The sequence below is a fragment of the Patagioenas fasciata genome, chromosome 12 (assembly GCF_037038585.1).
Source record: "Patagioenas fasciata isolate bPatFas1 chromosome 12, bPatFas1.hap1, whole genome shotgun sequence".
Classification (NCBI taxonomy): domain Eukaryota; kingdom Metazoa; phylum Chordata; class Aves; order Columbiformes; family Columbidae; genus Patagioenas; species Patagioenas fasciata.
This window is the reverse complement of record NC_092531.1, coordinates 5,949,445-5,975,263: the sequence shown is the minus strand read 5'-3', so window position 1 is coordinate 5,975,263 and position 25,819 is coordinate 5,949,445. Positions and strand designations below refer to the sequence as shown.

The window sequence follows — 25,819 nt, the reverse complement described above, 5'->3', positions numbered from 1 at the left end:
TTGCATCTTGGCTTTGGAGACTGGAGAAATAAACAGAAAACACGAGTTTGGAGGAGAACATTGTTGATCTTACTCCATTAAAAATGGCCATAGCGAGGGCGCCAAGTCTTTTAAGGACTAATTGTTTTTTAAAAAAGCTTTGAATAAGAGAGTGACTTAGAGATCTGAAAACGTTCCAGGCTTTGGGTCTTTGCCCTGGGTTTCTTCTGCAAACAAACTCTCCTGCAACATCTGTGTGCTGTAAAGTATCGGGGTATTTTTTTGCACGTGTACATATAAAATTACACATCGGTTGAGCCATATAGGGCCAACAGCATCTTAGTACTGTGGTTTGGTGCAGCACAGAGCATGGATACCATGCTCACTGGCAGATAGTGTCAACAATATGGAGAAAAAGAAAAAGAAATATATGTATTTTTTAACTCCACCATTTTCAAAAAGCACTAGAATCTGGTATAGCTGAGCAAAGGGGTAGATTACTGTTTATCCTGGTAGTTCTGCAAGCTAAATGGCTTTATTTATAAAATGTTTGTTAATTACAACAGGCGATGCAGATCTTGTGATATTGCTGGGTTTGGGTAATTGCTGTTGCTTGTCCTTAAAGTTGCATTTCCATGGTAATTTCTCCATGGAACTAGAGACATTCGTTGCCTTTGTGTGCAAAGCTTCCAATAGACTGACTCCCTGGTTGGCTGAAATAAAGCCAATAATCTCATTCTCAGAAGTCTTCTGAAATTCTGATAGTTTTTCTGACATTTTTCTTCAATTTTGACCAAAAGGAGACCTAAAGGGTTCAAACAGACCCTCACAAAGAAAATCTGTTACGCTTCATTCATTCGTTAGCTATTTGTAACTCTCCAAATTAAGTGCAGCGAATTCTTTATAGCCAGAGACCAAAAACATTGGTTGAAACATTCGACACTTTGTCTTACGTGGGTAATTATTTTTATTTCCCTTTATTTTTTCATGTGGTCGCTGAACCGCACGCAGTCTCGCTTTTCACACCATTGTTGCTGAAAATATGAATCGCCTTGCCAGAGTCATTAATTCCGTCTTGGGATTTACTCGCTAAGCCTGAAAAATCATCTCGGATTAAAAATATTAGTTGACAAATAGTTGAACTTCTTTTCATACAGCCACTGGGTGCTTGGTGGGACCTGGCTGGAAAGATCCTGATAAACAGGAGGTGAATTGGTCACCTCTGAGACCGGGAAAGAAGATGCTGAGCTCCTCATGGAGAGGAACCAGCCAACAACCTGGCTAAAATCAAACAGTTAGGCCAAACTAAGATGTTTTTCCTGCACAAAGGGAAGTCTGGCCTAAATTATCGTGAGCTTAGCTGGTTTATGTTGGAGCCTCGGAGCCTCGAAGGCCAACAGAGGGAATTACCCTGTGCGGCGGTTAATGCAACAATGATCCTTCCTCTGCGTGATGAGGTTTGCGCCCCTAGAAAATGAAACTGATAGGCAGATTCTTGGAAGGAATCTGGGCGGAGATGACGATCCGTGATGAATTTGATTTTTCTTAGATACCCGCAACCCCATCCAATATGTTTTTGCTTTATTAAAACGTTCAGACCAACATTTGCTGAAAAAGCAAAGTGCAATATAGGATTTTGGCCAGACTCCGTGGATCATTGTTTCATTTACAGTAAGACCCTGATTCCTTCTCTTTTTTCGCAAGAATAGCCGTAGCGTGTGGATTATGTGAGGCTTTTGGCAGGTTTTTCATGGCCTTTGTTTAAACTTTGCTGAAATACGTGATGTCAAGGCTGCCTGATGGATCAAGCAGACGTGGAGCTGCAAGTATCACGGTTCCCCTGCAGAAATCGTAGAGGATTGTGTAAAACCAAGGAAAATACTGTGTTTCTGGCTGAAAGCCTCATTTGTGGGCTTATTAACAAAAGCAATTGATTAGAAATGTGCTAAGACAGACTATATTTTTCTGTTAGAAGGGCAAGAACTTTTTAATTGTGAACATTTACTAACACCAGAAATTATTTCCGTAGATGGAGCATTGAGTAAGGAAGGTAAATTCTTTCTTTGCTCAATGGAGCAGTTTTATAATATACTTAGTTTCTAGGCTTAAGCAACCAGCCTCAATGCAAATGAAGATAAATACAAGTAATCAAGTGTCATCTTGTCTCAACCGGGCTTTTGCCAAGAAAGGTTGGACCAGATGATCCTTGAGGTCTCCTCCAACCTCATATTCTATGATTCTAAATGATTTTAGCCAGATCTCTGTGTGCATTGATGAAGTTTTGGAGCTAATTATGGGGTTTTGGAGCTATTGTCTCCCTCCATAGGAGGTTTATATGCTTCGGTTCTTTTTCTACTGAAAACTAGTCTTCAGCTTCCCAGCGGGATCCCATAGATGTGCTAAACATCTGGGAAAGTGATTGGGGAGCAAAAGGGAGATGAGGGTTACCAGGAACCTTCTCTTCTGGATCCATTTTTTGGATGAAGTTTTGGGGGTCATAGAATTGTAGAATGGTTTGGGTTGGAAGGGATGTCCATCTAGTTCACCCCCTTGCATCTTCACCTTCTTCACCACCTTCTTCACCCGCATCATCACCTTCTTCACCTTCATCGTCTTCCTCAAAGCCAGAACTCCAGTCAGAAAACCTTCTGGTTGTTTGAGAGCAAGTCCCAAGAAAAGCTGCAGAACTTCTTCAAGAAGAACTGATAGAAATCTGAATTTCTTTTCTGTCACTCCGCCCTGGGCAGCTTTTGAATGAGCTCTCAGCACTCTAATCCCTTTCTCAAATAGGACAGGAGCCACAAAAAGCCATGTTTTCTCACTCTCGAGTTGGAAATGGTTCATTTTTCTTCCTTTGCTCTAACATAATAGCCCAGCATTACCAGAGGAGCGATCTCCACCTGCCTTGGCATCGCCCGTCACCCCTCACTGCCTTGTAGAGCTCGAACCTTCTCAGCATCGCTTCCAATTGCACGTGGCACTGAAGTCTTAAATCTCTATTTTGTCCCTGTAATTAAGATATAAACTACAGGCCGTGTAGCTTTTATTTGAGCGGGAGAGCAGGACTTGCCCTTCAGCACCAGAAAGCCAAAAATCCCTTCCCATCTTTGCCAATTTGAGAGATGAAGAATGCGCATCTACAGGTCTCCTCCACCCCAGGAGCAGAGGGAGAAGCAAACTGGGGAGAACATGAGATGCGGATAGCGAGGGACGGCACAGGTTGTTGTTTAAACCGCTTAAAATCCTCACGTTTGCTGACAAATCTGGGACTTGGGAGCATTTAGACTGGTTAGGAATATGACATTGGACTGTTTCGATAACAATCTGATATCCCTCTGTCTTGTTGCTTTTGATAATTCAAACAAGCCGTTTTTTCCCCACTTGGTTTTGAAAGGCCAAATCACATCATAATAACTGATAACTCTACGGTATCACCGAGGCCAAATGAACCAAACCTCAAGGTGTTGAGGTTCAATTCCAACGCCGTAGGACTTGCTGGTAGGTGAGGGTCATATACGGGTGACCTGATGTTTGTTACTTTCCACACCATACCAACAAGTTCATGTTAGTGGGTGGTGCAGGGAAAGTCGCTGGAGTTTATCAGGGAGACTCCTATGACAACATTTTTGGTAGGAAGAAGTAGTTTTCTGGGCAGAACGGCATCATGCTTGCGAAATTTCTTAGGTTCAGCTTGTTTGCATTGCTCCTCATCTTAATTAATCAGTTAAAGCATTCAATCAAAGTACAGAAACCACTAAGTTTCCCATCATCTGTGTCAAATCATCAATGATTTACCTGGGATAAAAAATACAGCCTTGGATGGGTTCAGGAACGTGGATAAATGAGAAATAAGAGCGACTTAAGCGAACCTGATCAGAAAGGAGGCTTTTTCCCAACAATTTGCTAAATTTGTCAACACCATTTACCTGTTTGCCAAAGCGTGACTGTTTGTACAACTGATTTTTTTCCTGCAAACCGGTTTCTGTTGAGTCTGATTAGAGATTGTCCCCTGCCTGGGAACTGCTGTCTTCAGGCTGTAAATATCACGTGTGAACGGCCGAGTAAATATCAGGTGCTTTTCAAAAGGTTTCTTCCTCCTTCTCATTCACCCCCACCCTGAAAAACACCCCAAAACCCCCTCAACTGGGATCTATTTTAACCCAATGACACGGTTTTGCTTGTGTGTAGAGTAACTGGTATGATGTCACCTCGCCAACTAGAAAGTTGACTTATTTTGCCAAGAAAAAGCGCGGGAGGGAGGAGCTGCACCAGGACTAAAGGTTACCCATGGGAAATTGTTGGAAATGCGGTGACTGAATGCGGAAAATCAGGTTCCTTTGGATACCGTGGTGTCTGGTTTCTGGTGCTGGATTTATGTGCTGAGTTTTCTCCACCCAACCTCTGGCTGAACGTTTTATCCGCTGAACGTTAACTCCGTAAAGTCTGGCAAAAGTGGTGTTTTAAAAAGCTAAAAAATTATAAATGTGTATCTTCTAAATTTATAAAAAAATTAAATGCGTACATTTTAAATGTATAAATTTACAACTTCTAAACATTTGAAAATGAAATGAATCACTAACATCAAGATTCTTGGTTTAGGTGAAAGAAGAGATGTTGTTTGAGGCCCTGGTGACCAGAAAGACGGTGACAGTGGGAGAGAAGCTCATCTTACCGTACAAACTAGCTGAGGTCTGTACATGTTTATTATTGAAAGGGAAACTCTTGGGGTGCCTCCGAATTCTTTGAAATGAGGCTGAAATGTAGACTTGGCTCTGGTAGAGTTTATTTCGGTTTTTATTTATTTATGTAAAACTAAGCACATGTAGGAGAAGCCGATGTGTATGAATATAGAAAATTATTGACTCTACTTTCTACGCTGTTCTTGGAAAGCAGGTTTTCACATTATTCTGGGATAATCTTCAATTTTTTTAAAGGCTTACGGTTGTGTAAGTGTTATTATGTCTTATATTCTCAAAAGTATATAAGCTTTATTCTCCTGCAGTCCTTTTGTGTTGGTTTCAGCATTTCTTGTATCCCCTGGGCTGAAGAACGCTGGGCCCTCGCTTCCCTCCTGTTGTCATATTGGCCCTATGAGAACTGGCAACATCTTGAGTAATGTCTCTGAGAGCAGTCTGTTGTGTTGCAAATAATTAAGCACATGATGTGCTGTCGTTAGGGTCAGCTGGAGGTATTTTGACCTTTTTTTCCAGAAAAAACCCTGTCTTTTCTCCCCTTTTGGGACTGTGTTTAAACTTCCCAACAGCTGTGATGATGGGACAACACGCAGCAATGTGTCTTCAACCACCTCGCTGCATTTAACTGTTGCATTTAACTGTTTCTTCCATTATTTTTTTTCTAATAATATTCTAACCTGGACCACCAGGCTTCGAGTTCCAAGAGTCTTACCGAGATGCTGCTTCTGTTGAGAGCAGAGTCCCCTTTACCACCTAAAATGACTGAATGTGAATTTTCTAAGTGCTTTCCAAAATGGTTTTTTGGTGTTGCCGCTGCTCACAAATCTCAACTTTTCACTTAGAAAGGTTTGTCACCAATATCTAGTAAAAGAAATGAAAAATCAAGGTGTGGTGACTTGGGGGGAAAAGTTAACGTCATCTCCATGATGAAATCATTTTGTAAGAAGCTGCGAATTGTGTTAAGAAAAGACAGGGGCTGCCTGTCACTGTCCTCACAACACCAGCATCCCGACAACCAAGTGTGATCCGCTGGTGACCTCTCTCTGGCAGCAGCTTTACCACCAACAGGAGCAAATGGAATCTCACCATGATAAGAGATCTTCTCCTGATCTTCCTCTGCCTCAGGGGGTAGGAGAGGCGAATGTAATGCGGATCCGTCTGAATTGGGAAGGAAGGAAGGGTTCGTTTGACATTTGGGGACTTGACAAAGAATACTGCTCTCTGTTAATCCCACTCGTGACTAATTGGACTCTTGGCACTGTTGGGAGCCAATGGGCTGGTTATTCTTCTTGGGTGTTTCACAAAAGAGCATTATAGTTGGCTCAAGTGAATGGAGTGATTGAGGTTTTGAGGGTTTTCAGACATGACTGGCCCACCATGACTCCTATAACTCACAGGCCTTTCCTGATAGAGCGATGATGTATGTAGCAGTTACTTGATTTTCCAGATGTTAAAACGCTTGATGATTTTTGCATTGCTGGTTGATACACTGAAAGATTGAGGAGAACTTGTCTGGAAAAGACTGTCCTGCAGTGGCGCTCAGAAAAAGGATTGTAAAAGTGTCAATTTGACGTGTACTTGCTCTTTTACACCACCAAGTAGAACAGCTTGGATCTACCAAGTGCCTTCCAAGGCTTTGAACAATTTTAAATAGGCAGCTGACACAGTGTGGTGGTTGTTAAAAGAAGAGCCAGAACTCAGCAGAAGAAGGAACTCTAAGAAATTTGATTTGGTTCTGAAACCTTGTTGTCTAAACAATGAGTGGAAATAATAAATTATTGAGCTCTGGGGGTGAGGTGGGAGGAAGCAGCGTTGGGCTTCCACCTCCAACATCACAGATGGGATCACTCAGGAGAGCTGGACCTGGGTTTCTTGGTTGTCCTCAACCTCTATGAATTCTGAATTATTAGAGGAGCTAGAAGTGTGCAGCTTGAATTTGAAATCAACATTCTTATTTAAAAAGCCTTGAGATCTTGAGATGACTTCTTGAGCTTTGATGAGATTTGGACGTGCATCTACCCCATCCTAACAAGACGTCACGTTTGGTGCGGGTGGTTGGACTCTGGGATTTGGTTCATGTTCTGTGCTCTGCACAGGGGCTGATATTTGCTGATCCCCTTCATCAAATGGCATTGAAATATATGGGTGACAACTCAACGTAGAAATACTTCCCATGAAACAGCGAACTCTAATGTCACCGTTCTGTGGCAAATGTCACCTTGACAGTCTTGAATGGGCGGAGGAGACGCAGGTGGCCTGGAGCAATCCTTTTAGAGGTTTGGAGGCATCAGAGCTGAGGTTGGGTTTTATTAGACCAAACCGAGCCTTTTCTCAGTCATTTTCCTGAGCTGTAGCTCCACGAGCGTGCAGAGGAGGATGCCGGATGCCTTTGTTGGATGTGCAGCGATGCCGCATTCCTCTCTGCGTGCTCGCTCGCTGCCTCGTCATCGTGTGCTAATTAGAAACACTGGCCTGTGGTTTGGGGCTTTTCTTTTTAATCAGCTTGCCAACTCATTGCTTGAAATATTCTCCTTCATGACAGTTATAAATTTATATCAGGCTGTCCTCTGGGTTTGTTCTGTTCATCTTTGCAGTAATTTCTGTAAAACTAGAGATTTTATTCTGGCGTGTTTTGATGCTTGGGTAAAAGGTACTGAAAATGTCCTCATGGGGACAACTTGCAGATGGACGTCTCAGCAGCCTGAAGCTGATGGTGTTGAAGGAAACAGCTACAATTGGCGACCATCTCCTCTCTGTTTACTCATATTGTACTTCTTCACTTAGGACATTTCCCGATGGCTTTGCCTCCGCGGGTTGCATTGGGCTTTGCCAATGGCTTGCGTGATGGTTTTATGTCATGCAGAAATTTTGGCTTCGTCAGCTCTGCGTTTCTTTTAACAAGTCAAGTCTTCCTGAGTCTTGCCTGTGTCCAGCTGTTCTGCTGGATGACCTTGTAGGATCTAAATCAGATTAACAAGTTAAAATACTGTCTTGAAGTCCAACAAGAAGGTAGGACTCCAACAAACAAAAGTGCTGCCTCCTGTGTACCAGTGGTTGCCGGTGCTGTTGTCTTTGGTTGAACAAATTCTCCCTGGCACATACAGATTTTGTTTTACTCCATTTTTCACAGGAGGATCCAAGATGTGCGATAGCGGCACCTGTTGGGATTTGAGCTCTCATTTCAAGCTGTGATCTGCTGTTTCTCGCTGTGTACTCAGGGCATTATGAGGATTATTGCAAAGCGCAATGTGCCGTCAGGTTCTTCCCATCGCTCAGTCAATCATGACGCATTGTTAAGAGCTTGTGTCTGACCTTGGTGTTAATGCTACTACCGATATTTCTAAAATTAAGGAGCAGCAGTCGAGGAGAGACCTGGTTTGGGAGATAAAAATCAACATTGCTGTGGCACTGATGGCAAACATGAGCTTCATTCTCAACCCTGTGTGTCCACAGTGGGAAGAGCTGCCCGTCTGCTCTCTGACTGTCGACACTTAAGCGAACGAGGCCGCCACATCCATAAATAATGCTTATATTTACCTCTGGCAGCTGCCTCTTATCTTCAGAGCCACACTGGCTCGTCTGCCGCAGAGCTGCCTCCTGCAACCATTCATTTTGCCTTTTATAGTAGCTGGATGGTATTTTAATGCAGTGTTTGAAACTACTGCATCATTTGGCCTAACGCGAAGGTTTAGGAGCTGTAGATAAACTTAGGGAAAAAAGGCTGCGCAGACATGAAAGACTGAGGTTGTGTTTGGAGCCCTCGCTTCGCTGTCCAAAGCAGCTGCCGATGTCTTTATCAGCAGTGAGGTGGTGAATTAACAGGGCGATTAATGGATTTCCAGAGCAATTACAGTGTAAGAATGCAGGGTAAGGACAATATTTGGTAACGAGCTGGCCAAGTCCGCTTCATTTAGCAATAAAATGCCGTGGTAAGGACCCTTCCAAGAGAGATTTAATTGACTATGGGAGCAAAAGACCCATCCATGGTGTCTGGGGCGATCGATTCAGATCTGTCTCGAACACTGGGCATCTGCAGCCACAGCATTCTTCCTAATAAGGTAAAATATAGCAGGTACATAGATGAAATAGGGGAAGATGGGATTTTAATGGTAGCGGAAGAATAACACACACTGAAGGTTGCTGTTGTCTTTCCACAAGTGTCCGTCGTCTCCAGACTCTGGGCATTTTTTAATAGATCATGATGTGCATTTTTGAAGTCCTCCTACAGAAGTAGGAAAGTCTCATTAGCCACAATTCAGGTGTTTAAAAGAAAAAAGCAAGCACACTAAATGTTAATAAAATCTTTCTGGAGAGCTTGGTGATCATTAAAAAGCTTTCTCTTGATCCTGCTTGTGATCTAAGCATCACCTTAAACTCAGTCTGTGCAAGGAACTGCCCGTCTGGGCCACGTCTGACTTCCTGCTTCTATCTAAATAATTCAAATACTCCAGGTTTTTCCCATCTCGCCTGGTGTCTGTCACCTGCTTCTCTGTTTTTCACAAGTCTCTGCGGTTTTTTTGGTGTTTTTATCAGCTGACGAAAGACTCGTTCCCAAAGTAAATAAATCTGTTGGTGAATCCTCTTGTGCGTCCTTTGGGACAACAGATTTTGTTTCTACGACACCTTCAATTCATTTAGTTCTGCTGATATTTCTGAAGCGAATGACTTTGCAAAAAGACTTTTTTTTAAACAAATCTTTATAATTTTCAGCCATTTGCGACTGAGGAGGTTTTATCCCTAAGGGTTAGTTAATGAATTAATTCACACTTTTGGAAGAAGTCTGATGTGAAATTACCCAAGAGAAGGGAATAAAAGACATGAGACAACTTCTTGGGTAACAATTGACCTGATTCTTGCCTGCCTTTAATTTTGCAAAGCTGTTAGGAGCTGGTTGTTTGATGTGATGAGCGTCGCCGTAAATATGTCTTGTATTTAACTTAATGGGTATTCATAATTCTAAGTGGAAAATGACTATATTAAAAATGCAGCGGAACTAAAAGAGCCCAGATTAGATGTCCAGGGAGGTACCTACAAGCAGAGATTGTGGAGCACAAAAAGAAATGGGCATATTATTTCCTACCCCTGTGTTATTCTTCTATGTTATGATAGCAAGGCCTGAGATTCAACTGTATTTTAAGTCCCTTTGCACTGCTCTAAGCATCCCTAGTTCTTGAGGTCTGTTAATACTCTATTTAACACCAAGATATTTTGAAAATTATTATTTGCAAACTTTTGTAGGGTGTCATGTGCCATCTTATCTTTGTTTCAGTATTTACCAAATGAGTGTTCCCTGCCAGTGGTTACGTGGCCATGGAAGGACAGCAGGGACCAGTCCTGTGAGGTTCTGCCGAGCACTCAAATTGCGATTGAATCTGCAAAACGCTTTTTATTCTGCAGAAATATGCACAACTATACATCCATGTACATACATATATGTCCAAGCCCGGTGGGAGATGTAGACAAGGTCATCATCCCCCACCTCCAAAGACTTCAGGTTGTACAAGTCCTGGAACATGTAGTCCAGGAGGATCACAATTTTGTTCTCACTAATGTCTAGCTTGGTAAGGGTGCTGAGTCCAGTAAACACTCCCAAGGGGATCAGCTTGAGCCTGTTACTCCTGAGCCCCAACGTCCTGAGATGGAAGAGGTTGTTGAAAGCCCCGAGCTCAGTGGCACTGATAATGTTCTTATTTAGCTCCAGCTCCTCCAGGTGAGGGTAGCTGGCAAATTCATCCTGGTTGAGTGTCTTGATGTGGTTCTTGCCCAAGTCCAGCAGCCTGGTCTCGGTGGGGATCCCCTCGGGCACGACCATGAATCGCTTGCGGTGGCACAGGACGGCGCGCTCCTGGGCAGAGCACTCGCAGCGCGGCGGGCAGCCCGTGACAGCCGGACAGGATGGATCCCAGCATCAGGAGGAGGATCGGCTGCCAGCAGGCCAGGATTGGGCTGCGCATACTCGCCTCCCCAACTCCCACCCTATCTCTCACCTGCAGGTAACACAGGGGAGAGAAAGAGGAAGGTGGACATGAGCAAATGACCATCACAAAAGGTTTACCTCCCTGGTGGAGCTGACATTAAAGTGAAGGCACAGCAGAGGTTCTAGTTTTCCAGGTGAAATTCAGCCCTTTGGCTACGAGACCATCTCTCTTCCCTACCCCCTAACTTCCCGTTTGATGATGGAACGTGCACAGACTTAAGTGGAAAAGCCTTGAGGAATCTGTGTCAGACAGACCTCGGCTTCTTAAAAAAATTAATAAATCAATATTAAACACATCTATCTACAGCAAATGATTAGTTAGAAAAGCGCTTCTACAATTCAGGTCAGATTTGATAACCAGAATATTCAGTCTCCTGAAAATCTGGTGTTGAATAGACTTGGCGTGTCCACGAATAACCATCACTAGATGGTTGTTTCGGGTGATGAACTGCGCTGCCTTAGTGGATTGACCTTGGGAAGGAGAACGTTTAATTTTCAGCATCGTAACAGTTAATTGGCAGAGATACGAGGTAGAAAAGCCTTGTGGAGCTGACCTTAACGAGGGGAAAAAACGTTTAATTATGGCAAAGAGCTAAGCGATGTTTCGTAAGCTTATGTCCTACTAGTGCCACTGTCTAATGCCTTCTCTAGACCACTATGAATGGAAAAGGAATGGAGTTCCAGGATCAAATGGCGTAATGCTACCGAAGATGTTAAAAAAGTAGTTGCAACTAGTCATTAGCATTTAACAGACTGAAAATTGAACAGACTGAAAGTATTAGAGGAGAAAAAAATGAAAAGGAGACAAAATAATGAACAGCATGAAGAAAGTGGAATGAAAATTCTCAGTCCCGAGGTATGAGGACAGGGACAGTGAATGGAATGGAAAGTAGCAAAACTGCTGGAAGCACCTACTTATGCTCATTACCTGAGGAGACTCGTTGTCACTGCAGGTAATTAGCGTCAGGAGCTTAGCAGGAGGCCTTTGAAGACCTGGTACCTTGATGAGTGGATTCAGAATTACCAGAAAATTATTAATAGAATAAAACGAAAACTCCACAAAGCTTTTATGAGTCAAGCGGGTGTCTCTGCTTCAGGACATGAGGATGACCTGTCGGCGTGGAACTTCAAAAGAAGGTTGTTCGTGGGATGAGGTGTCTCATTTTTCCCTTCAAAATGCTTGGTGACAGAATATGGATTAGATGAACCTGGTTGTTTTATAGGACTGGTGTTCTGCCCGTATTTCTTCATGGGATGCAGCATCCCTCCTTTATTAACTGAGTTGGGTCTTTTATTAACCCATTTTGATGATTTTCACGTATGATGAGGTGATAATATGCCCTAACCTTCCCAAAAAGCAGTGCTTAGGAGATGATGTTGAGGTCTTGACTCAACGGAGCTCGCATCTGTGAGGATCTCCCAAACCTGAAGAACTTCATGGTTGACAACGTACGTCTGAAGATGCTGGGAACCCAGCGCTTGTGTGCGAAGATCATAGAATCATCAAAGTGTTTTGGTTGGAAAAGACTTTTGAGATCATCAAGTCCCACCATCAACCCAAGCCTGCCAAGTCCACCACTAACCCATGGCCCTGAGAACCTCATCTACACAAAACGTTCCTCTTCTCTGCTCCACCATGGACATTCTTGTGAGTTAGCTGTGTTCATGCTATTCATTTGGCACAAATATCTGGAAACAAAGAAGGAAGACTCTCAGATTTCAAGATTTCTGAGGGGTGTCCAAAATAAGGACTTGAAGAGGGGAAATTGTGACTTTCTGTGGACTGTGCTGCCCGTAATCATCCTCCCATCTCCAGATGCCCTTTCTGTCATCAGGTCCATTCTTGACTCTTTAAAAGCTTCTTTTAATTACATCTGATTACTGAAATGGTGCTTTAATTTCACCTAGTACCTTTTGTTACTTAAATTTAGGCTAGACTCGTGAAATGTTCTATAAGAACGGAAAAGAACCATTGCTGGATTAGCAAGTCAGCTTCCCACACAGGATGTAATGTTGGTATGGCTGCTTAGAATATAGGATTTTTCGATACAATCCTAATCTCAATACGTTTAGATTGATTTCTCAGCACTTTGATGTAGGAGAAGGTGTAGAAGCTTCGTGGCTGTTGCACAGCCTTTGCCTCTCCAGCTACAGCAGCCAAGGTGTGATGAGAAATCATTTCTGTTTGAGAAAGCTTGCAATTAAAAAAGCCTGTAGTGAAGATAGAGATACAATGGTAGAACCAGTTTCTCCATAATAGTGTCAAATTTGGCTGCCTGATGATTCTGTTCTTCTGCAGCTCTTCATGGTGGGCTCGTGGTTGCTCCATGTGAGCACCTTTCCCTAGGGGTGCTCACGGAATCATATTCTGGAACAGATTTATTTTGGGAAGAGAGAGGACTTTTTGGTTTGTTTCTTTGGATTTGTTACACATGACGTTTTCTGACCACGCTGTCCAAATCAGAATGCTGAAGGATTTGACCGAAATCATTTCAGGAAGATGATGCTCATAACCGTGTGGCTCCACAGTTGAGACTTGGAGTAAACCGCTAACAAGATTTTTGTTGGTTTAATTTTGACTAACACCTGAGTGCTTTCTTCTGAAAGATGTGACAGATATTCAGCTACAATGTGACAATGTCGTAGACAGGCACTTGCAAAACATCTCTAAAAATAAATAGGAGGCAGGATCTAGTCTGTGATGGGGATGACGGGTCTCCCGTCTGTTCCCTTCCAAGATAGGCCAGGAGCTTGAAGGACTTTCATGCCAACCTGATGAGTTACTAATGTAGCAAGATTGTCTCACTGGATAAAGCCATTTATTTGACTTCTCCTGTTGTGGTTGGGATATTTGGGGAAATATTTTGGCATGATTTGGGAGACCCCCTCAAAATACCTCTGAGTAATATGGGTGGGCAGGTCGGTGTTGGACCTTGGGCCAAGGAAGGTGATGGTGATACTGGGGTACTGGTCCAAGGAAGGCGACAATGGAAGGTTCTGGGAAACTGATACTAGAGAAAGGAGAACACAAGAAGAATTACAAATATATGCTTGGTATGTAAACTCAGAAAACAGTGCCCCAAAATCTCTCTGAATCTGAAAATTTCACAACTGAATCCATGAAAAAGATTCTTCAATGCCACCTTAGTTCATTGTTACGTTGGAGAAGGATTCAGTGTTGTATTGTGATGACGTTCTGGTCTATTTCTTCTCTTTGTAAAATCCACCTGTAAGCTCTGGAAAGCATCACTGACACTTGCATCTTTTGGATAAAATCCACTGGCAGGACAAGGCGCTGCCGCCCGGCCCGGGGTGCCGGTGCACATGGCAGCTGGGGCAATGCAAGGCTTAGTGCGGCTTCGGGGGTATATTTTTGGGGAAGCAGTTTGCTTCAGGTACATTCATAGAAATAAAACATAAAAAGTAGCCTTTGTAGGAAATTTTATAGCATTTTTAAATGAACTTTTCCTTTTTGTAATTAGGCTGTTCTTGCATTTTTCACTTCTCTTCTTCCAATGATCCTTTTAAAGATCATTTTTCCTCTTCCTTAAACGTAAAAATCATCAAAAAACCTTTAGCAGACTGGAATCAGCATGATGCGTTAATGATTCTGATTCTCATAGGAAAAGCACACATGAGAATGACAGGATTTTAATACGATACTAAGATAAAATACGAGTATGGAAAATTACATCATCCTTCTCCAGCCCGAGTATGATATAATACTCCGTGATGCCAAGACAGGGATTAAGCTCGAGCCTGATATCCTGCACGAGTACTTTCCTCTGCGTGTTAAGCCTCGGTTTTAAAATAAAAAAGCTAAGCCTGCCTGTCTCAACCTACATCCCGTGACCCAAAGGGGAACCACAAAAGCTGCTTAATCTCTCACCCGCCGCAGGACACGCTGCGAATGGAAACCAGACGTGCCGGGCGTTCGCTCAGAAATCGCGAGCGGAACAGCAGGAAACCAGAATTCACCCCGCGCACACGCGGGACTTGAGACCCACCGAATAGGCTGAGCTTGGTGTGAGATAAGGGCGAGACACTAAAACCTGCCTTCGGATTAAAGGAGGGGTTTAGGCCTTGCCTAACAGTAGTAGCGCCGGAGATCAAAATTGGATTTTTATATGTCAAGGGTTTAGATTGCAGGGTGACAATAAAACCCTGGCAGATGTATTGGTAACCTCCTCTCCTCCTCCCCTTCCCCCTTTTGCCCCTCCGTTTCCCCCCTTCCCACCAAGGACAGGTGATCGGGAGGGAAAGAAGGACAGAGAGTTGGAAAAATTAACAGTGTTTTACTAATGCTACTGATAAAATAGAGAAAATAATACAAAATATACAAAACCAATTTCGAAAGCCTCAGCAACTACAGAACCGGCACCCGAAGTCCTGGACTGGACTCGGCAGCCAACCGGAGCTGGATTCAGTCTGTCACTTGGCCTCAGTTCGCAGAGACAACTCGCAAGGTCCTCTCCTAATGTCGGCCATAAGCAGAAGGGAAAAGAAGGGAAGGGATCCTCGTGATCTCCCGCTTTTATATGAAGTATTCACGTGAATGGGATGTTATGCACAGTTGGTCAGTTTCTTGGTCACCTGTTTCTCATTGCCCCTCTCCTGAGATGTCCACCCATGCTTATCAATAACTTCATATCCCATTGCTACGTTGACCAAAACATGGATCTGGTTCTCCAGGAAAATGCAGCTCATATGAAGCTTTAGCTGACAGGCAAATTCACTGAAAGAGAAACTTGTTTTTTAACAAAACCAGGACATTATGCTATTTTGATACACGCAGTAGCTCCTCGTCCAACACCAGTGCTCTTATTAGTCGCTGGCACCCCTAAGCCTTGTTCAAATAAAAGCCTATTTCAAATCTGTTTGATTTAATCCTATAATTTATGCTGTAATTTATGCATCACCTCGATGCCTACCTGTGCTATTTTCAGTTGAGGGCTGGCTTCTGTTCCTGTTCATTAGACCCACAAATCAAGTGTATCAGAGCTTAAATTGCTCTTAATTCTTCTTGTTCTCATCTCCTCTAAGCAGTGGTATAGCTCTTCACACTGGCTAAGCATTGCTAATATATATATATTTAAGAATAGGGAGAAAATTGAATTTTTTTTAGGATACAAACTGATTTGTTTCATCGTTACTCGTGCATACAACGTAATTATTGTTGAATGGATACTTTGAGTGAAATAAGAAAACAAATGCACTTTTTTCCTGTTTCTTTTCCACCTATTTTAATATTATATATCTCGCTCAGCCCCACAGAACTGATTGAAGGGGAGAGCGTCATCAGAAAACGTTAGGGCAATATTAAAATGTGTTTTTTCCTCTGAGTCATCTTGGAATAAGCCGTTTGTGTTACAGTAAGTACAAATGTAATTATGAAGACAAATTGCACCTTAGAGAATAAACAGGGGGAAAAATGGGAATGACTGATAAGAGTTTTAAATCAGATGTCAAATGACAACAAAAATCAAATCCTGTGTATGATAACAGCTTGCTCAATTCTTTTTGAAGGATATCAGCAGGTTCCTGGGATTTAGCACTAAATCCCTGTGAGCAGAAATGCCAATTGATTCATTGGGTAAAACAATGAAAATGTATTCCACCTATTAAAAGAAAAACAAAAAACCAAAGCCACTGTAGAGCCACTAAAAATCCACATCTAGATTTGATTTTTGGGGGGATTTCCTGAAGAGGAAGAATCCTAGTGCTGGTTTTTAGTGTTTATTCCCTGAATATTTCATTGGAAGGACCTTTCATCCTTGTATAGAAATTATAGGAAGTCTATCCAAGGCCCTAAGGGAGAATGGGATATTTCCTGTCTTCCTGTGTTCAGATCTGATTTCCTGAAGAGAAGAGGATTCTCCATTCTACACAAGCAGAAAACGTCTCTTTTTGGGGGTGCCTGGCTTTACTTAAATAACCTAAATAACTTAACTCCTGTCTTGGTGTTTTATATCGAGTCTTGTGAACTTCACACTGGGAAAGAAACATTTCTTGCCATCCTGGAATTACTCTAATAGGGTTTTTTGGTGTATATTTGTTGATTTGGGTCTGAAAGAAGGGCATGCTTTGCTTTTTTTCTCTCCAGAGGACAGGAAACACCCACACGTGTATGTTCACACACCCGTTATGGAAGAGCTCTTGGAGAGGAAGGATCCATAGGTAGTTCCTACAGCTGTATCCAGCCCGTTCCTATTTTAACAAATCAATTTTTGGAGACTATTGCATATTCTTGTTGGAAAATGGACAAGGAGAGTTGCCTGTCAAGATATTTTGGGGGGTGAGTGGGCAATGGGTGGGAGCAAATTATGTTGATCAAGTCTATAAACACACACACAGTCTTTGGAGGAAATACTGAAAAACCGGAGAAAGAATGAACCATGACCAACAAGGCGACAAGTTATCATTGTCTTCTAATGAATCTGCTTCTAGACCCAACGAGTTTTCCAGAGTTGTGCCTGAGAAATGGTATTTAAACATCCCGTTTGCAGGTATTCGGAGCTATTAGAAATTCGGGAGGGGATGCGCTGGCCTCGCTCCCACATCTACGTTGTCGCCTGGGGAAAAATTCGGAGAGGATTTGACGGCATCTTGTTGACCAAAAATTCTTGACGGTGCGATAACACCATGTTGACCGACTGAATGTGTCTTTATGCATGTTTTGTAGATTTGCATAATACTTAAGAAATAGGATAAGCGTTGCACACTGTCACATCTCATAAACTCTGTGGCGTTTTAATCCTCGTTAGGGCTTTAATTTGATTTAGTGCTTACACTTACTCTCACTTCCCATTAACTGAGGCTGTATTTAGGAGCTGGGGTCCAAAAACCCAGCTCTGGGCTCATGTTCCCTTCTTAAGCTGCATTTTTTTACAGTAGTGATCCAAAATAGATTGCTGCTCTCCAATATGTCTGTGATAAATGGCATTTTTTTCTGTGCAAAATGATATTTGGGTTTTTTCACCTCACTTTTCCATAGAGAAGCATGAGGTTCTACCTATGGTAGCAGTGATGGAGCTGTGCTCAACATCCCTCTTCAGCAAACTCAGTGCCTGTTAAATCATAATATTAATTGCTTCTTTTGGATGAATGGGTCATAAGAGCTGCCCGTACCCCCAAATCCATCATCCATTCTGTTCTGTTTTTTCCAGGATTGGTTTAGCTCATCCTTTGCGTTAGCGCTGAGGGATGACGAGCAGATCTCTCAACCATGGCCAGATAAGATGTTTTGAGTCTTTAGAGGTCTGTAACTGGCTTTTAGATACCACTTGGGAATAATTCATTACCCGGAGTTAATCAGCGCATGAGGATGATGCACTTCCTACGTGATAACTAAAGGGATGAGCTTTGCTTTGCTTTGCTTCGGCCACTTTTCCATTTTTTTGGGTCTCTGTGTGGAGAGCTGCACTGCACAGAAATGCTTATTTTGTTCAGATAGTTATGTTGTTTGTTTGTTTGTTTGTTTGTTTTTAAAACAAATGTTAGTGGAAGCATGTATACTGGTTACGAGAGTCCTTCAGGCTGTGTTTTTGTCAGAGTTGGATGTCAGAGGTCGGGTGCTGTTCCAGACACGGTCCATGGTTGTGTTGGGTTTGGCTGGACAGAGTAATTGGGGAGAGCATCTGGCTTTTCCATTTCAATATCTGGATCTCCCTGGAGCTAATGGGGTCGTCACTCCCAAAAATACTCATTTTGGCTATGGAAGTGTCTGATTAAAACCACTGGCTTTTTCTTCCACAAGTTTTATTCGACTTCTGCTACCTGGGATGTGCAGCCACTGGGATATTGCTGCAGTTATGTATGATAAACTACTGCTCTTTGCCTTTCAAAGCATTTGTTTCCACCCATCCTCTATTCTCCAGGCTTCATTTATTCCTCTTAGCCTGAAAAACTTTTAAAGATCTGAGGTTTTGCTGTTGAGCAATGTCAAGAGTTAGTTCCTATATGAGGTTAACATAAACATCGGATCCAAGACTTGCGGGGGCTGCATGTTGGGGAACTTGTCCCAGCAAATCATGTGAAAATATCTGTGAAAGGTTAAGTGGGCATCTCCCAGGAGGATGGGTCATGGCTTTGACCTTCGGGGTCTGCAGTGTCACTAGAGAGGGAGTAGCTGGAATCAGCACAATGAAGACCAAGGTGGTTTGTGGGCATCTCTTTACCGCGTGAAGTCACCTGTTGGTTTTACAAGGAGCTGATGTCCAAAAGCAAGGTAGAACTCGGCATTTCTTCTCCCCTGGGCTATGGTGAGAAGACGGAATCAAGAGCTGTGGTTTGGAAGGGTACCTTGGATTAAGATTGCCCAGAGAGGTGGTGGATGAACCATCCCTGGAGACATCCCAGGCCAGGCTGGACGGGGCTCTGAGCAACCTGAGCTGGTGAAGATGTCCCTGCTCATGGCAGGGGTGGCACTGGGGGACCTTTGAAGGCCCCTTCAACCCGAACTATTCCATGAGAGCACCAAACCCATCCACGTGTGTAAATCAAAAGTGGATTGAGCTCAGCTTGGTTGGGACAACCCACCTTGACAGCAGCCTGTGCTCAATTCAAGATGTTTTTTTGGGCTAGAAAATTCCCCATTAGATTATATGCTGGTAGATACATATATTTTAAATGCTGATATTGCGCCTAAAAAACCAACTGGAGCCTTAATACCACAGTGGGATCAAAAAGCTGGAAATTCCTCCTGGTTTGGCTGCAGGACCAAGTCCAGAGTCTAGAAGCTCAGTGACATCGTGGCAGGGTGGGTATTATAAAAAGCTGCTGGTTTAACCAGACTTTTAGGAAGTGAAAAAACTGCTTTCATCTTGGTTATCTACACGGAAGCTCTTGTGGTTTCTGAATGTGTAGTCCAGTGAAAGAAATCATCATTCTGGCATTTGTTAAAAAGATGATTTAGTTCATTTTTGTCCAGAGAGCTCTACTGGCCGTCCAGCCCGCGGCACAGGCCGTAACAGCGGCCAACAGAAGCACTGCAAAGAGAAATGATATGAACATTCCAGCCCTTTGCATCATCGCGTACGGTCCTTTTGCTCTTTGTGACTCACTGCTGCTGTGGGAGGAGGTACTTACGGGACTAATGCCAAGATGGTGCTGTTAGAGCAAAGAAACCTGTAAGGCTAAAGTTTCATTGATAATAAGGAAGAAAACTTGAATTTTCTACATTTTTTTTCTTAAAGCGGACACACTATTTAAAGCATTAACACCTCTTTGACTTGACTCGTGCTTTTTTCCATTTAGATATTTGTGGGGCCGTTCTAACCTTTTTGCTTTCCCCGGATTATCTGACTGTTTTGAATAACCCCAGCAAAAAAAGACCTTTCCTGAACATTTCCAATCTCAGCCGCGTGCAGAAGAGCAGAGTAAGAAACCCTGATGCTGATGATGGCGGCAGACGGAAGATGTGCTCCTATATATTTAACAATCTTGTAATCTTAAGAATTAAGAATCTACCGAACACATACAAATGTGCTTTACAGAGGCTTTTAATTTGCAACAATTTTGGTTTTCTGAGATGATATCTTTTCCCGTCTCAAACACAGGCTGTCGCTGCCGGAACTCTAAGCCCTTGCTCCAAAACACTTCAAAGAGAAATTCTAATTCTTATGTCTCTCTTTCGCTTGTTCCTTTTTGGCAAAAGATGCTTTCAAAATCCTCTTTGTTTTTAAGGCGGCCTGAATGCCGTGCCCATCATGAAAACTTATGAAGACCCCCAAATATCTTAGATCAGGTTGGCCAACCCCAACAAGCGCCATTTCTAGCATATAATAAATACAACATTTATCCTTCCTAGCCTGATAAGCAGGTTGATCAAACCCTTGTCTCATTTCCTGAATCGCCACGTTAAAGCGCGTTTGATCTCTTTGGTTCCCAATCAGTGATATTTTTGCGTGTCTGCTTTGAGATTGGTTTAGGTGTTGCAGGAGCTATTTTTATTTTGCTTTCTGAGTGAAATCAGAATGGTTTGACAAGCACCACGATGCTCCAGATCTGCCATCAATCTTGCAGAAGAGACAAGAAGCTGCCTGAAGACAAGCTATATGTAATATGTGCTATATATTTTAGAGAATAATCACATTTAATACACGTAGGATAATAAATACAGGCTGAGCATCCTTCACCCTGTCACTCGTCCCCATCTTTACTCTGTCAAACAGAAAACATATTGAAAGGGATAAACTGCCATACAGGTTTTCGTTCAGTTATGTTATTATTTCAAGTCTTTTATGGACCAGTGGTATTTTATATGGCAATGTGAGGTGAATGTCTGAAATGAAAAATCAAGGTGAAACCCTCGTTTTTCAAGTGGACCATTCCAATGATTTGGGGGAAATGTGAAATCACGCTCTTGAAATTGCAGCAGCTCCTTAATTTGAAAAGAAAGAATATTCCCTAACAGTCTTTAGATCAGGTAGTTTGATGGTTATGTAGGATAAAGGGGGGCTTTATCTATAATGTAACAGTATTCAGGATCTATTCTAAAGAATAAATACTTTATTGGAGGGCAAAATTAACAATATCCTCATCTGATTTAGAAAAAAGTTTGGGGAATGACCTATTAGAGAGCAGTGTAGGGGAAAGGGACCTGGGGGTCCTGGGGACAGCAGGGTGACCATGAGCCAGCACTGGGCCCTTGTGGCCAGGAAGGCCAATGGTACCTGGGGTGGGTTAGAAGGGGGTGGTCAGTAGGTCAGAGAGGTTCTCCTGCCCCTCTGCTCTGCCCTGGGGAGACCACACCTGGAATATTGTGTCCTGTTGTGGCCCCTCAGTTCCAGAAGGACAGGGAACTGCTGCAGAGAGTCCAGCGCAGCCACCAAGATGCTGAAGGGAGTGGAGCATCTCCCGTGTGAGGAAAGGCTGAGGGAGCTGGGGCTCTGGAGCTGGAGAAGAGGAGACTGAGGGGGGACTCATTCCTGGGGATCAATATGGAAAGGGGCAGTGTCAGGAGGATGGAGCCAGGCTCTTCTGGGTGACAACCAGTGACAGGACAAGGGGCAATGGGTGCAAACTGGAACACAGGAGGTTCCACTGAAAGAGGCGAAGAAACTTCTTCCCGGTGAGGGTGTCAGAGCCTGGCCCAGGCTGCCCAGGGAGGTTGTGGAGTCTCCTTCTCTGCAGACATTCAAACCCGCCTGGACCCCTTCCTGTGGAACCTCAGCTGGGTGTTCCTGCTCCATGGGGGGATTGTACTGGATGAGCTTTCCAGGGCCCTTCAACCCCTGACATTCTGGGATTCTGTGAAAAGAGAACAATTCAGAGGGGAAGTCCTGCACATCCTCTATAGCCTCCAATAAAAGGGAGAAAGAAAATATTGGAATATAAACCAATGTATAGAGAAAATGATTCTTCATTGGCTTTATATAGAACTATTTTTGTTTGTCTTAATTGCGTGTCTTTGTGATGGATCAGTTAATTGGGCTGGTTTACGCTACGGCAAAGCATTAGGCAGCAAGAAATGTTCCTGGGTCTCGGCCTTTTTCTTTCCCCAGAGACTAATTTTTGTGGTGTGACAGGAACACTGCTGCTTTTCCAGCTTTATCTGATTAAATAAACTGAGATAGAGCACAGGCTTAGAGAATTGGTCTTGAAATTTTCTCTTCATCACTGCAATATTTTGGGAAAACGTCAAAAATTAAAAGAGCGGCAAACAAAACAAAACAAAACACCCCAACCTATTGTGTGTAATAAAAACAACAAAAAAAGCGCCAAATAAAGTAACTTGAATGATGCAGCATGAAGGGAGAGTTATGAGAAGGATTTCAAGGCAACTGGGGTCATAAGGTTTGAGGTGATCAGTGTGAGCTGAAGGGCTGTAGTACAACCCTAGGTAATAATTTAAACCAAGAAAGAATCCTTAAGTATGAATTACTGCTTTACGGTAATAGGTATATGTATATAGGTGCCTGTCACAAAGTGCATGTTGATTAAGAAAAATCTCTTTCCATCATGGCTGACAGCTGTGCTAAATCCATCCTCCCCTTTCTTTCTTCCCAGATAAACTCTTTGAGGATCTTGGCAAAGTTAAACACATATTTTTAATAATTTTTTTATAATTCGTATATATATTTGTATTTCTTTTTCTTTCACCACCAGTGTCAGGATTTATGGTGTGATCTCCTGCATCAGCTCAAAGTAAACTCAGTCAACAAAAGCTTTGGCGAGGGGGGAATATGAACATCGGACTTGGGCGCTTGAGAAGCAAAATCCATTTCAGTGCAGGGCAAGAATCATTTCCAATCACCTTTTGTTTTGTTTTTTCTCTTTCAGGCTGTGACTGTGCGAAATTCAATGGCAAAATCGCTGTACAGCGCCCTGTTCGACTGGATAGTGTTCAGAATTAACCATGCGCTCCTCAACTCCAAGGACATGGAGGAGAACACCAAGGTAACGTCTCGCCAGCTCTTCCGGCTACGCGCTCGTGTTTTTCAAATTTAAACTACGGGATCAAACATTACTCAAGTTCCTCGGTTAATGTTTCAAACGTCGTTATTTAAGTGGCGTTTGCTGAGCCAGGAAGGGTGAAGCACCTCAAGTAATTTATCCTCCAAGCGGCTGAGGAGGAGGTTGTGTTGTAGCCACAAAAGGCTGTTCCCCCACCCCCTCCAGGAACGATGCCAAAGACTTTTCCTCTTTGTGTGGAAAACCATATATAATTGAGGGGAAAAATGGAAAATCTTCCTAATGCAAGGTGTTTTGATGTAGTCACTCCATAAAAATAATTAGAAAAGGCGAAGAAGCTCTGGTGTTGGTAGATATTGAGATAACACGTCTATAATGAGCAGAAAGGTGAGATTGGGGGGGAAAAAAAGGTCGCGATGGGAAGAGCAAAACAACGGGGCGCTGAACTGTGTTCCCAAAGAGCTGACAGATGGGACGACATGATGTTTCCCACGGTAGCAGGGGTTGGATGCTGCGACATCCTCCCCAAAATCTCTCCCCTATTCATCTGCAGGGGGACGCTGACCCCAAAATCACAACTGTACACGCTCTCATCTCGCCAGCTCCCTTGGCTCGCAAATTCTGGGCACAGGCCAGCAGCGTGTGTGTGTTTTTGGGGGGGTTTGTACATCCAGGCTGAAGCCACAGCTGCCAAAAGGAGGATTGTTTTGCTAAGCACTGCCATTACGTTTGAATTATGCTGGAGGACTGAAGTTGCAGAGAATTGCAGTGGAGCCGGCCCTTTATTTAACTCCCTAGAAATGCTTGCAGAGCGTAATTATAGACTGGAAATAAATACATATGTATAAAATTTGGTTATATGCTTTTATGACAAGAAAGATTGTTAAAATGGGTAACATCCAGCGTCTCTTCTGACTGCACATACTGCTCCCTCTGTTTAATATATTACCAAAAATGTTGTGTTCTTTCCTTATTTATTTTCCCTAAGTCATCAAAAGTTTGGTCTGGGCTGTCAGGAAAAAAAACCAACATTGTGTATTTGATAAAACAGAAAAGATCGATACCTTTTGACAACGAAATGCATCTCAAACACTGGTTTTTTTTAAATGATCCAATGATTTTAAAAAACAATTATCTGTTCCTTAATATTAAAATACAAAATCAGACTAGGATGTAGTCACTTGCTTAGTCAGCATGTCTGTAATAGTGGGACACAACAGTAGGTGTTTATATGGCATTAAACTTCAGTTCCCAACCTCAAATCTCAGCAGGTAAGAGCCAGAACAGCCCAAATTTGTGCTGTTTCCAGCATCGCTGCTGCACATTAACCCTCTGCTTCCTCCAGCCGAGGCTCCTGGGCAGCGTAACCACCTTCCCGTCTCCCTACATCATCTCATAAATTCCCACTTCCCAGTTTTCTGACTTGTATTTTTGCCCAAACGTGGATGAATTTTCAGAAATCACAAAAATGCATGAATCCTGCCCGTTTCACGGGTGGAAGGGTTGAAGCGGAGACTTTATGTGCATTGCACAGCATTGCAGAGAGCAGCTTCGTTAAACATCGACCAGCCAATTTTCCCTCGAGCTGTTTTCCAGCGTCACCTCCTCACCCCTTGTTTTAACCCCTGACTTGATTCCTCCTAGCACAGAGGGGCGAGAAGCTCCTGCCTGCACTGGGCAGGACTGGGAACAGCTGCTCCTTGGCCCTCAAGGAATAACGTCATGGCCAAGAGCATCCTGGGCTCTGCCACCGAGACCCCAACCAGTGATTCCCACCCTCCTCTGCCCTGGAAGAACTGACCTGATGACTATTAATTTATTTTTTTTCCAACCACCGCACAATCTTCTTGAAACCTTTTTCATCTCATGCTTGAAGAAACCTCCTGTATATGGTCTTGGTGTTGGGCAACACCAGTGAGTAACTGGGAGATGGCCCAGAAGCACGAACATCTCCAGACCCTGGGAATAGATCTCAGCACTTAGATGACACCTACTTGCTGGTATCTACAGCTCCTTCAACAAATTTCGTCAACACTCTGATTTATGAAAGAAAAACACAATTTTGCACCTTGCCATGGAAGATTTTTGAACTGAGTTTGCAGTGGGTGGCAAATGTCCTGCAGCAGATGTCCTGCCTTAATCCCAGCCCGCACTTGTCACCAATATTTTAAGATATATTTGGAAACATGTTGTGAAGGGTCAGAGGGTTATCAGACGGTGGGTTTTTGACTGAGGGCTTTCTTATATGACAGTCAAGTTACGCAGAGATAACATAAGACTCAAAATCACTTGAATTATGAAAATATGTCTCTTTGGGAGTTTAAGTTTTGATTTTGGAGGTCACACACAGCTGTCCTACAAAAGCAGGGCTTGTGTGGCCTTCACAGAAGTTGGCTTGACCAGAGCTGGTTGTGGTAGCTCGGGCTTTTGGCGGGAAGACTGGAGGTCACCAAAGCCAACAAATACTTCTTGTTGCATGTATGGCACGTGCACAAAATCCAACAACGGCCTTTGTCCCACCTGGGAAAACCGTGTTGACCAACACTGATGCTCAACTAGACCGGTGGTGGGTATTTTAATAATACTCATCGGTACAGACAATATTTGGCAAGGAGAAGCTATTTATAGCTGGTTAAACCCATTTAATTGCTGGTGGATGATGTGGTTTGGTGATAGGTGGGAAGAAGACCTGGATCCTAATGAAGTCTGAACCCCAGGATAAATTGGGACAATGGGAATGGAGACAATTTTCAGA

At 43.1% G+C, this 25,819-nt stretch overlaps 1 protein-coding gene across 5 annotated transcripts in view; it reads left to right on the top strand.

Annotated features, from left to right (window-relative positions):
- Positions 1 to 25,819, top strand: part of MYO9A (myosin IXA) — a 160,882-nt gene that overhangs the window by 71,382 nt on the left and 63,681 nt on the right. For all 5 annotated transcript variants that reach the window (XM_071813726.1, XM_071813725.1, XM_071813727.1 and 2 more), the window contains 2 exons: positions 4,579 to 4,668; positions 22,933 to 23,049. In XM_071813726.1, coding sequence (XP_071669827.1) covers positions 4,579 to 4,668; positions 22,933 to 23,049 — 207 coding nt within the window. The remainder of the gene's footprint in view (positions 1 to 4,578; positions 4,669 to 22,932; positions 23,050 to 25,819) is intronic.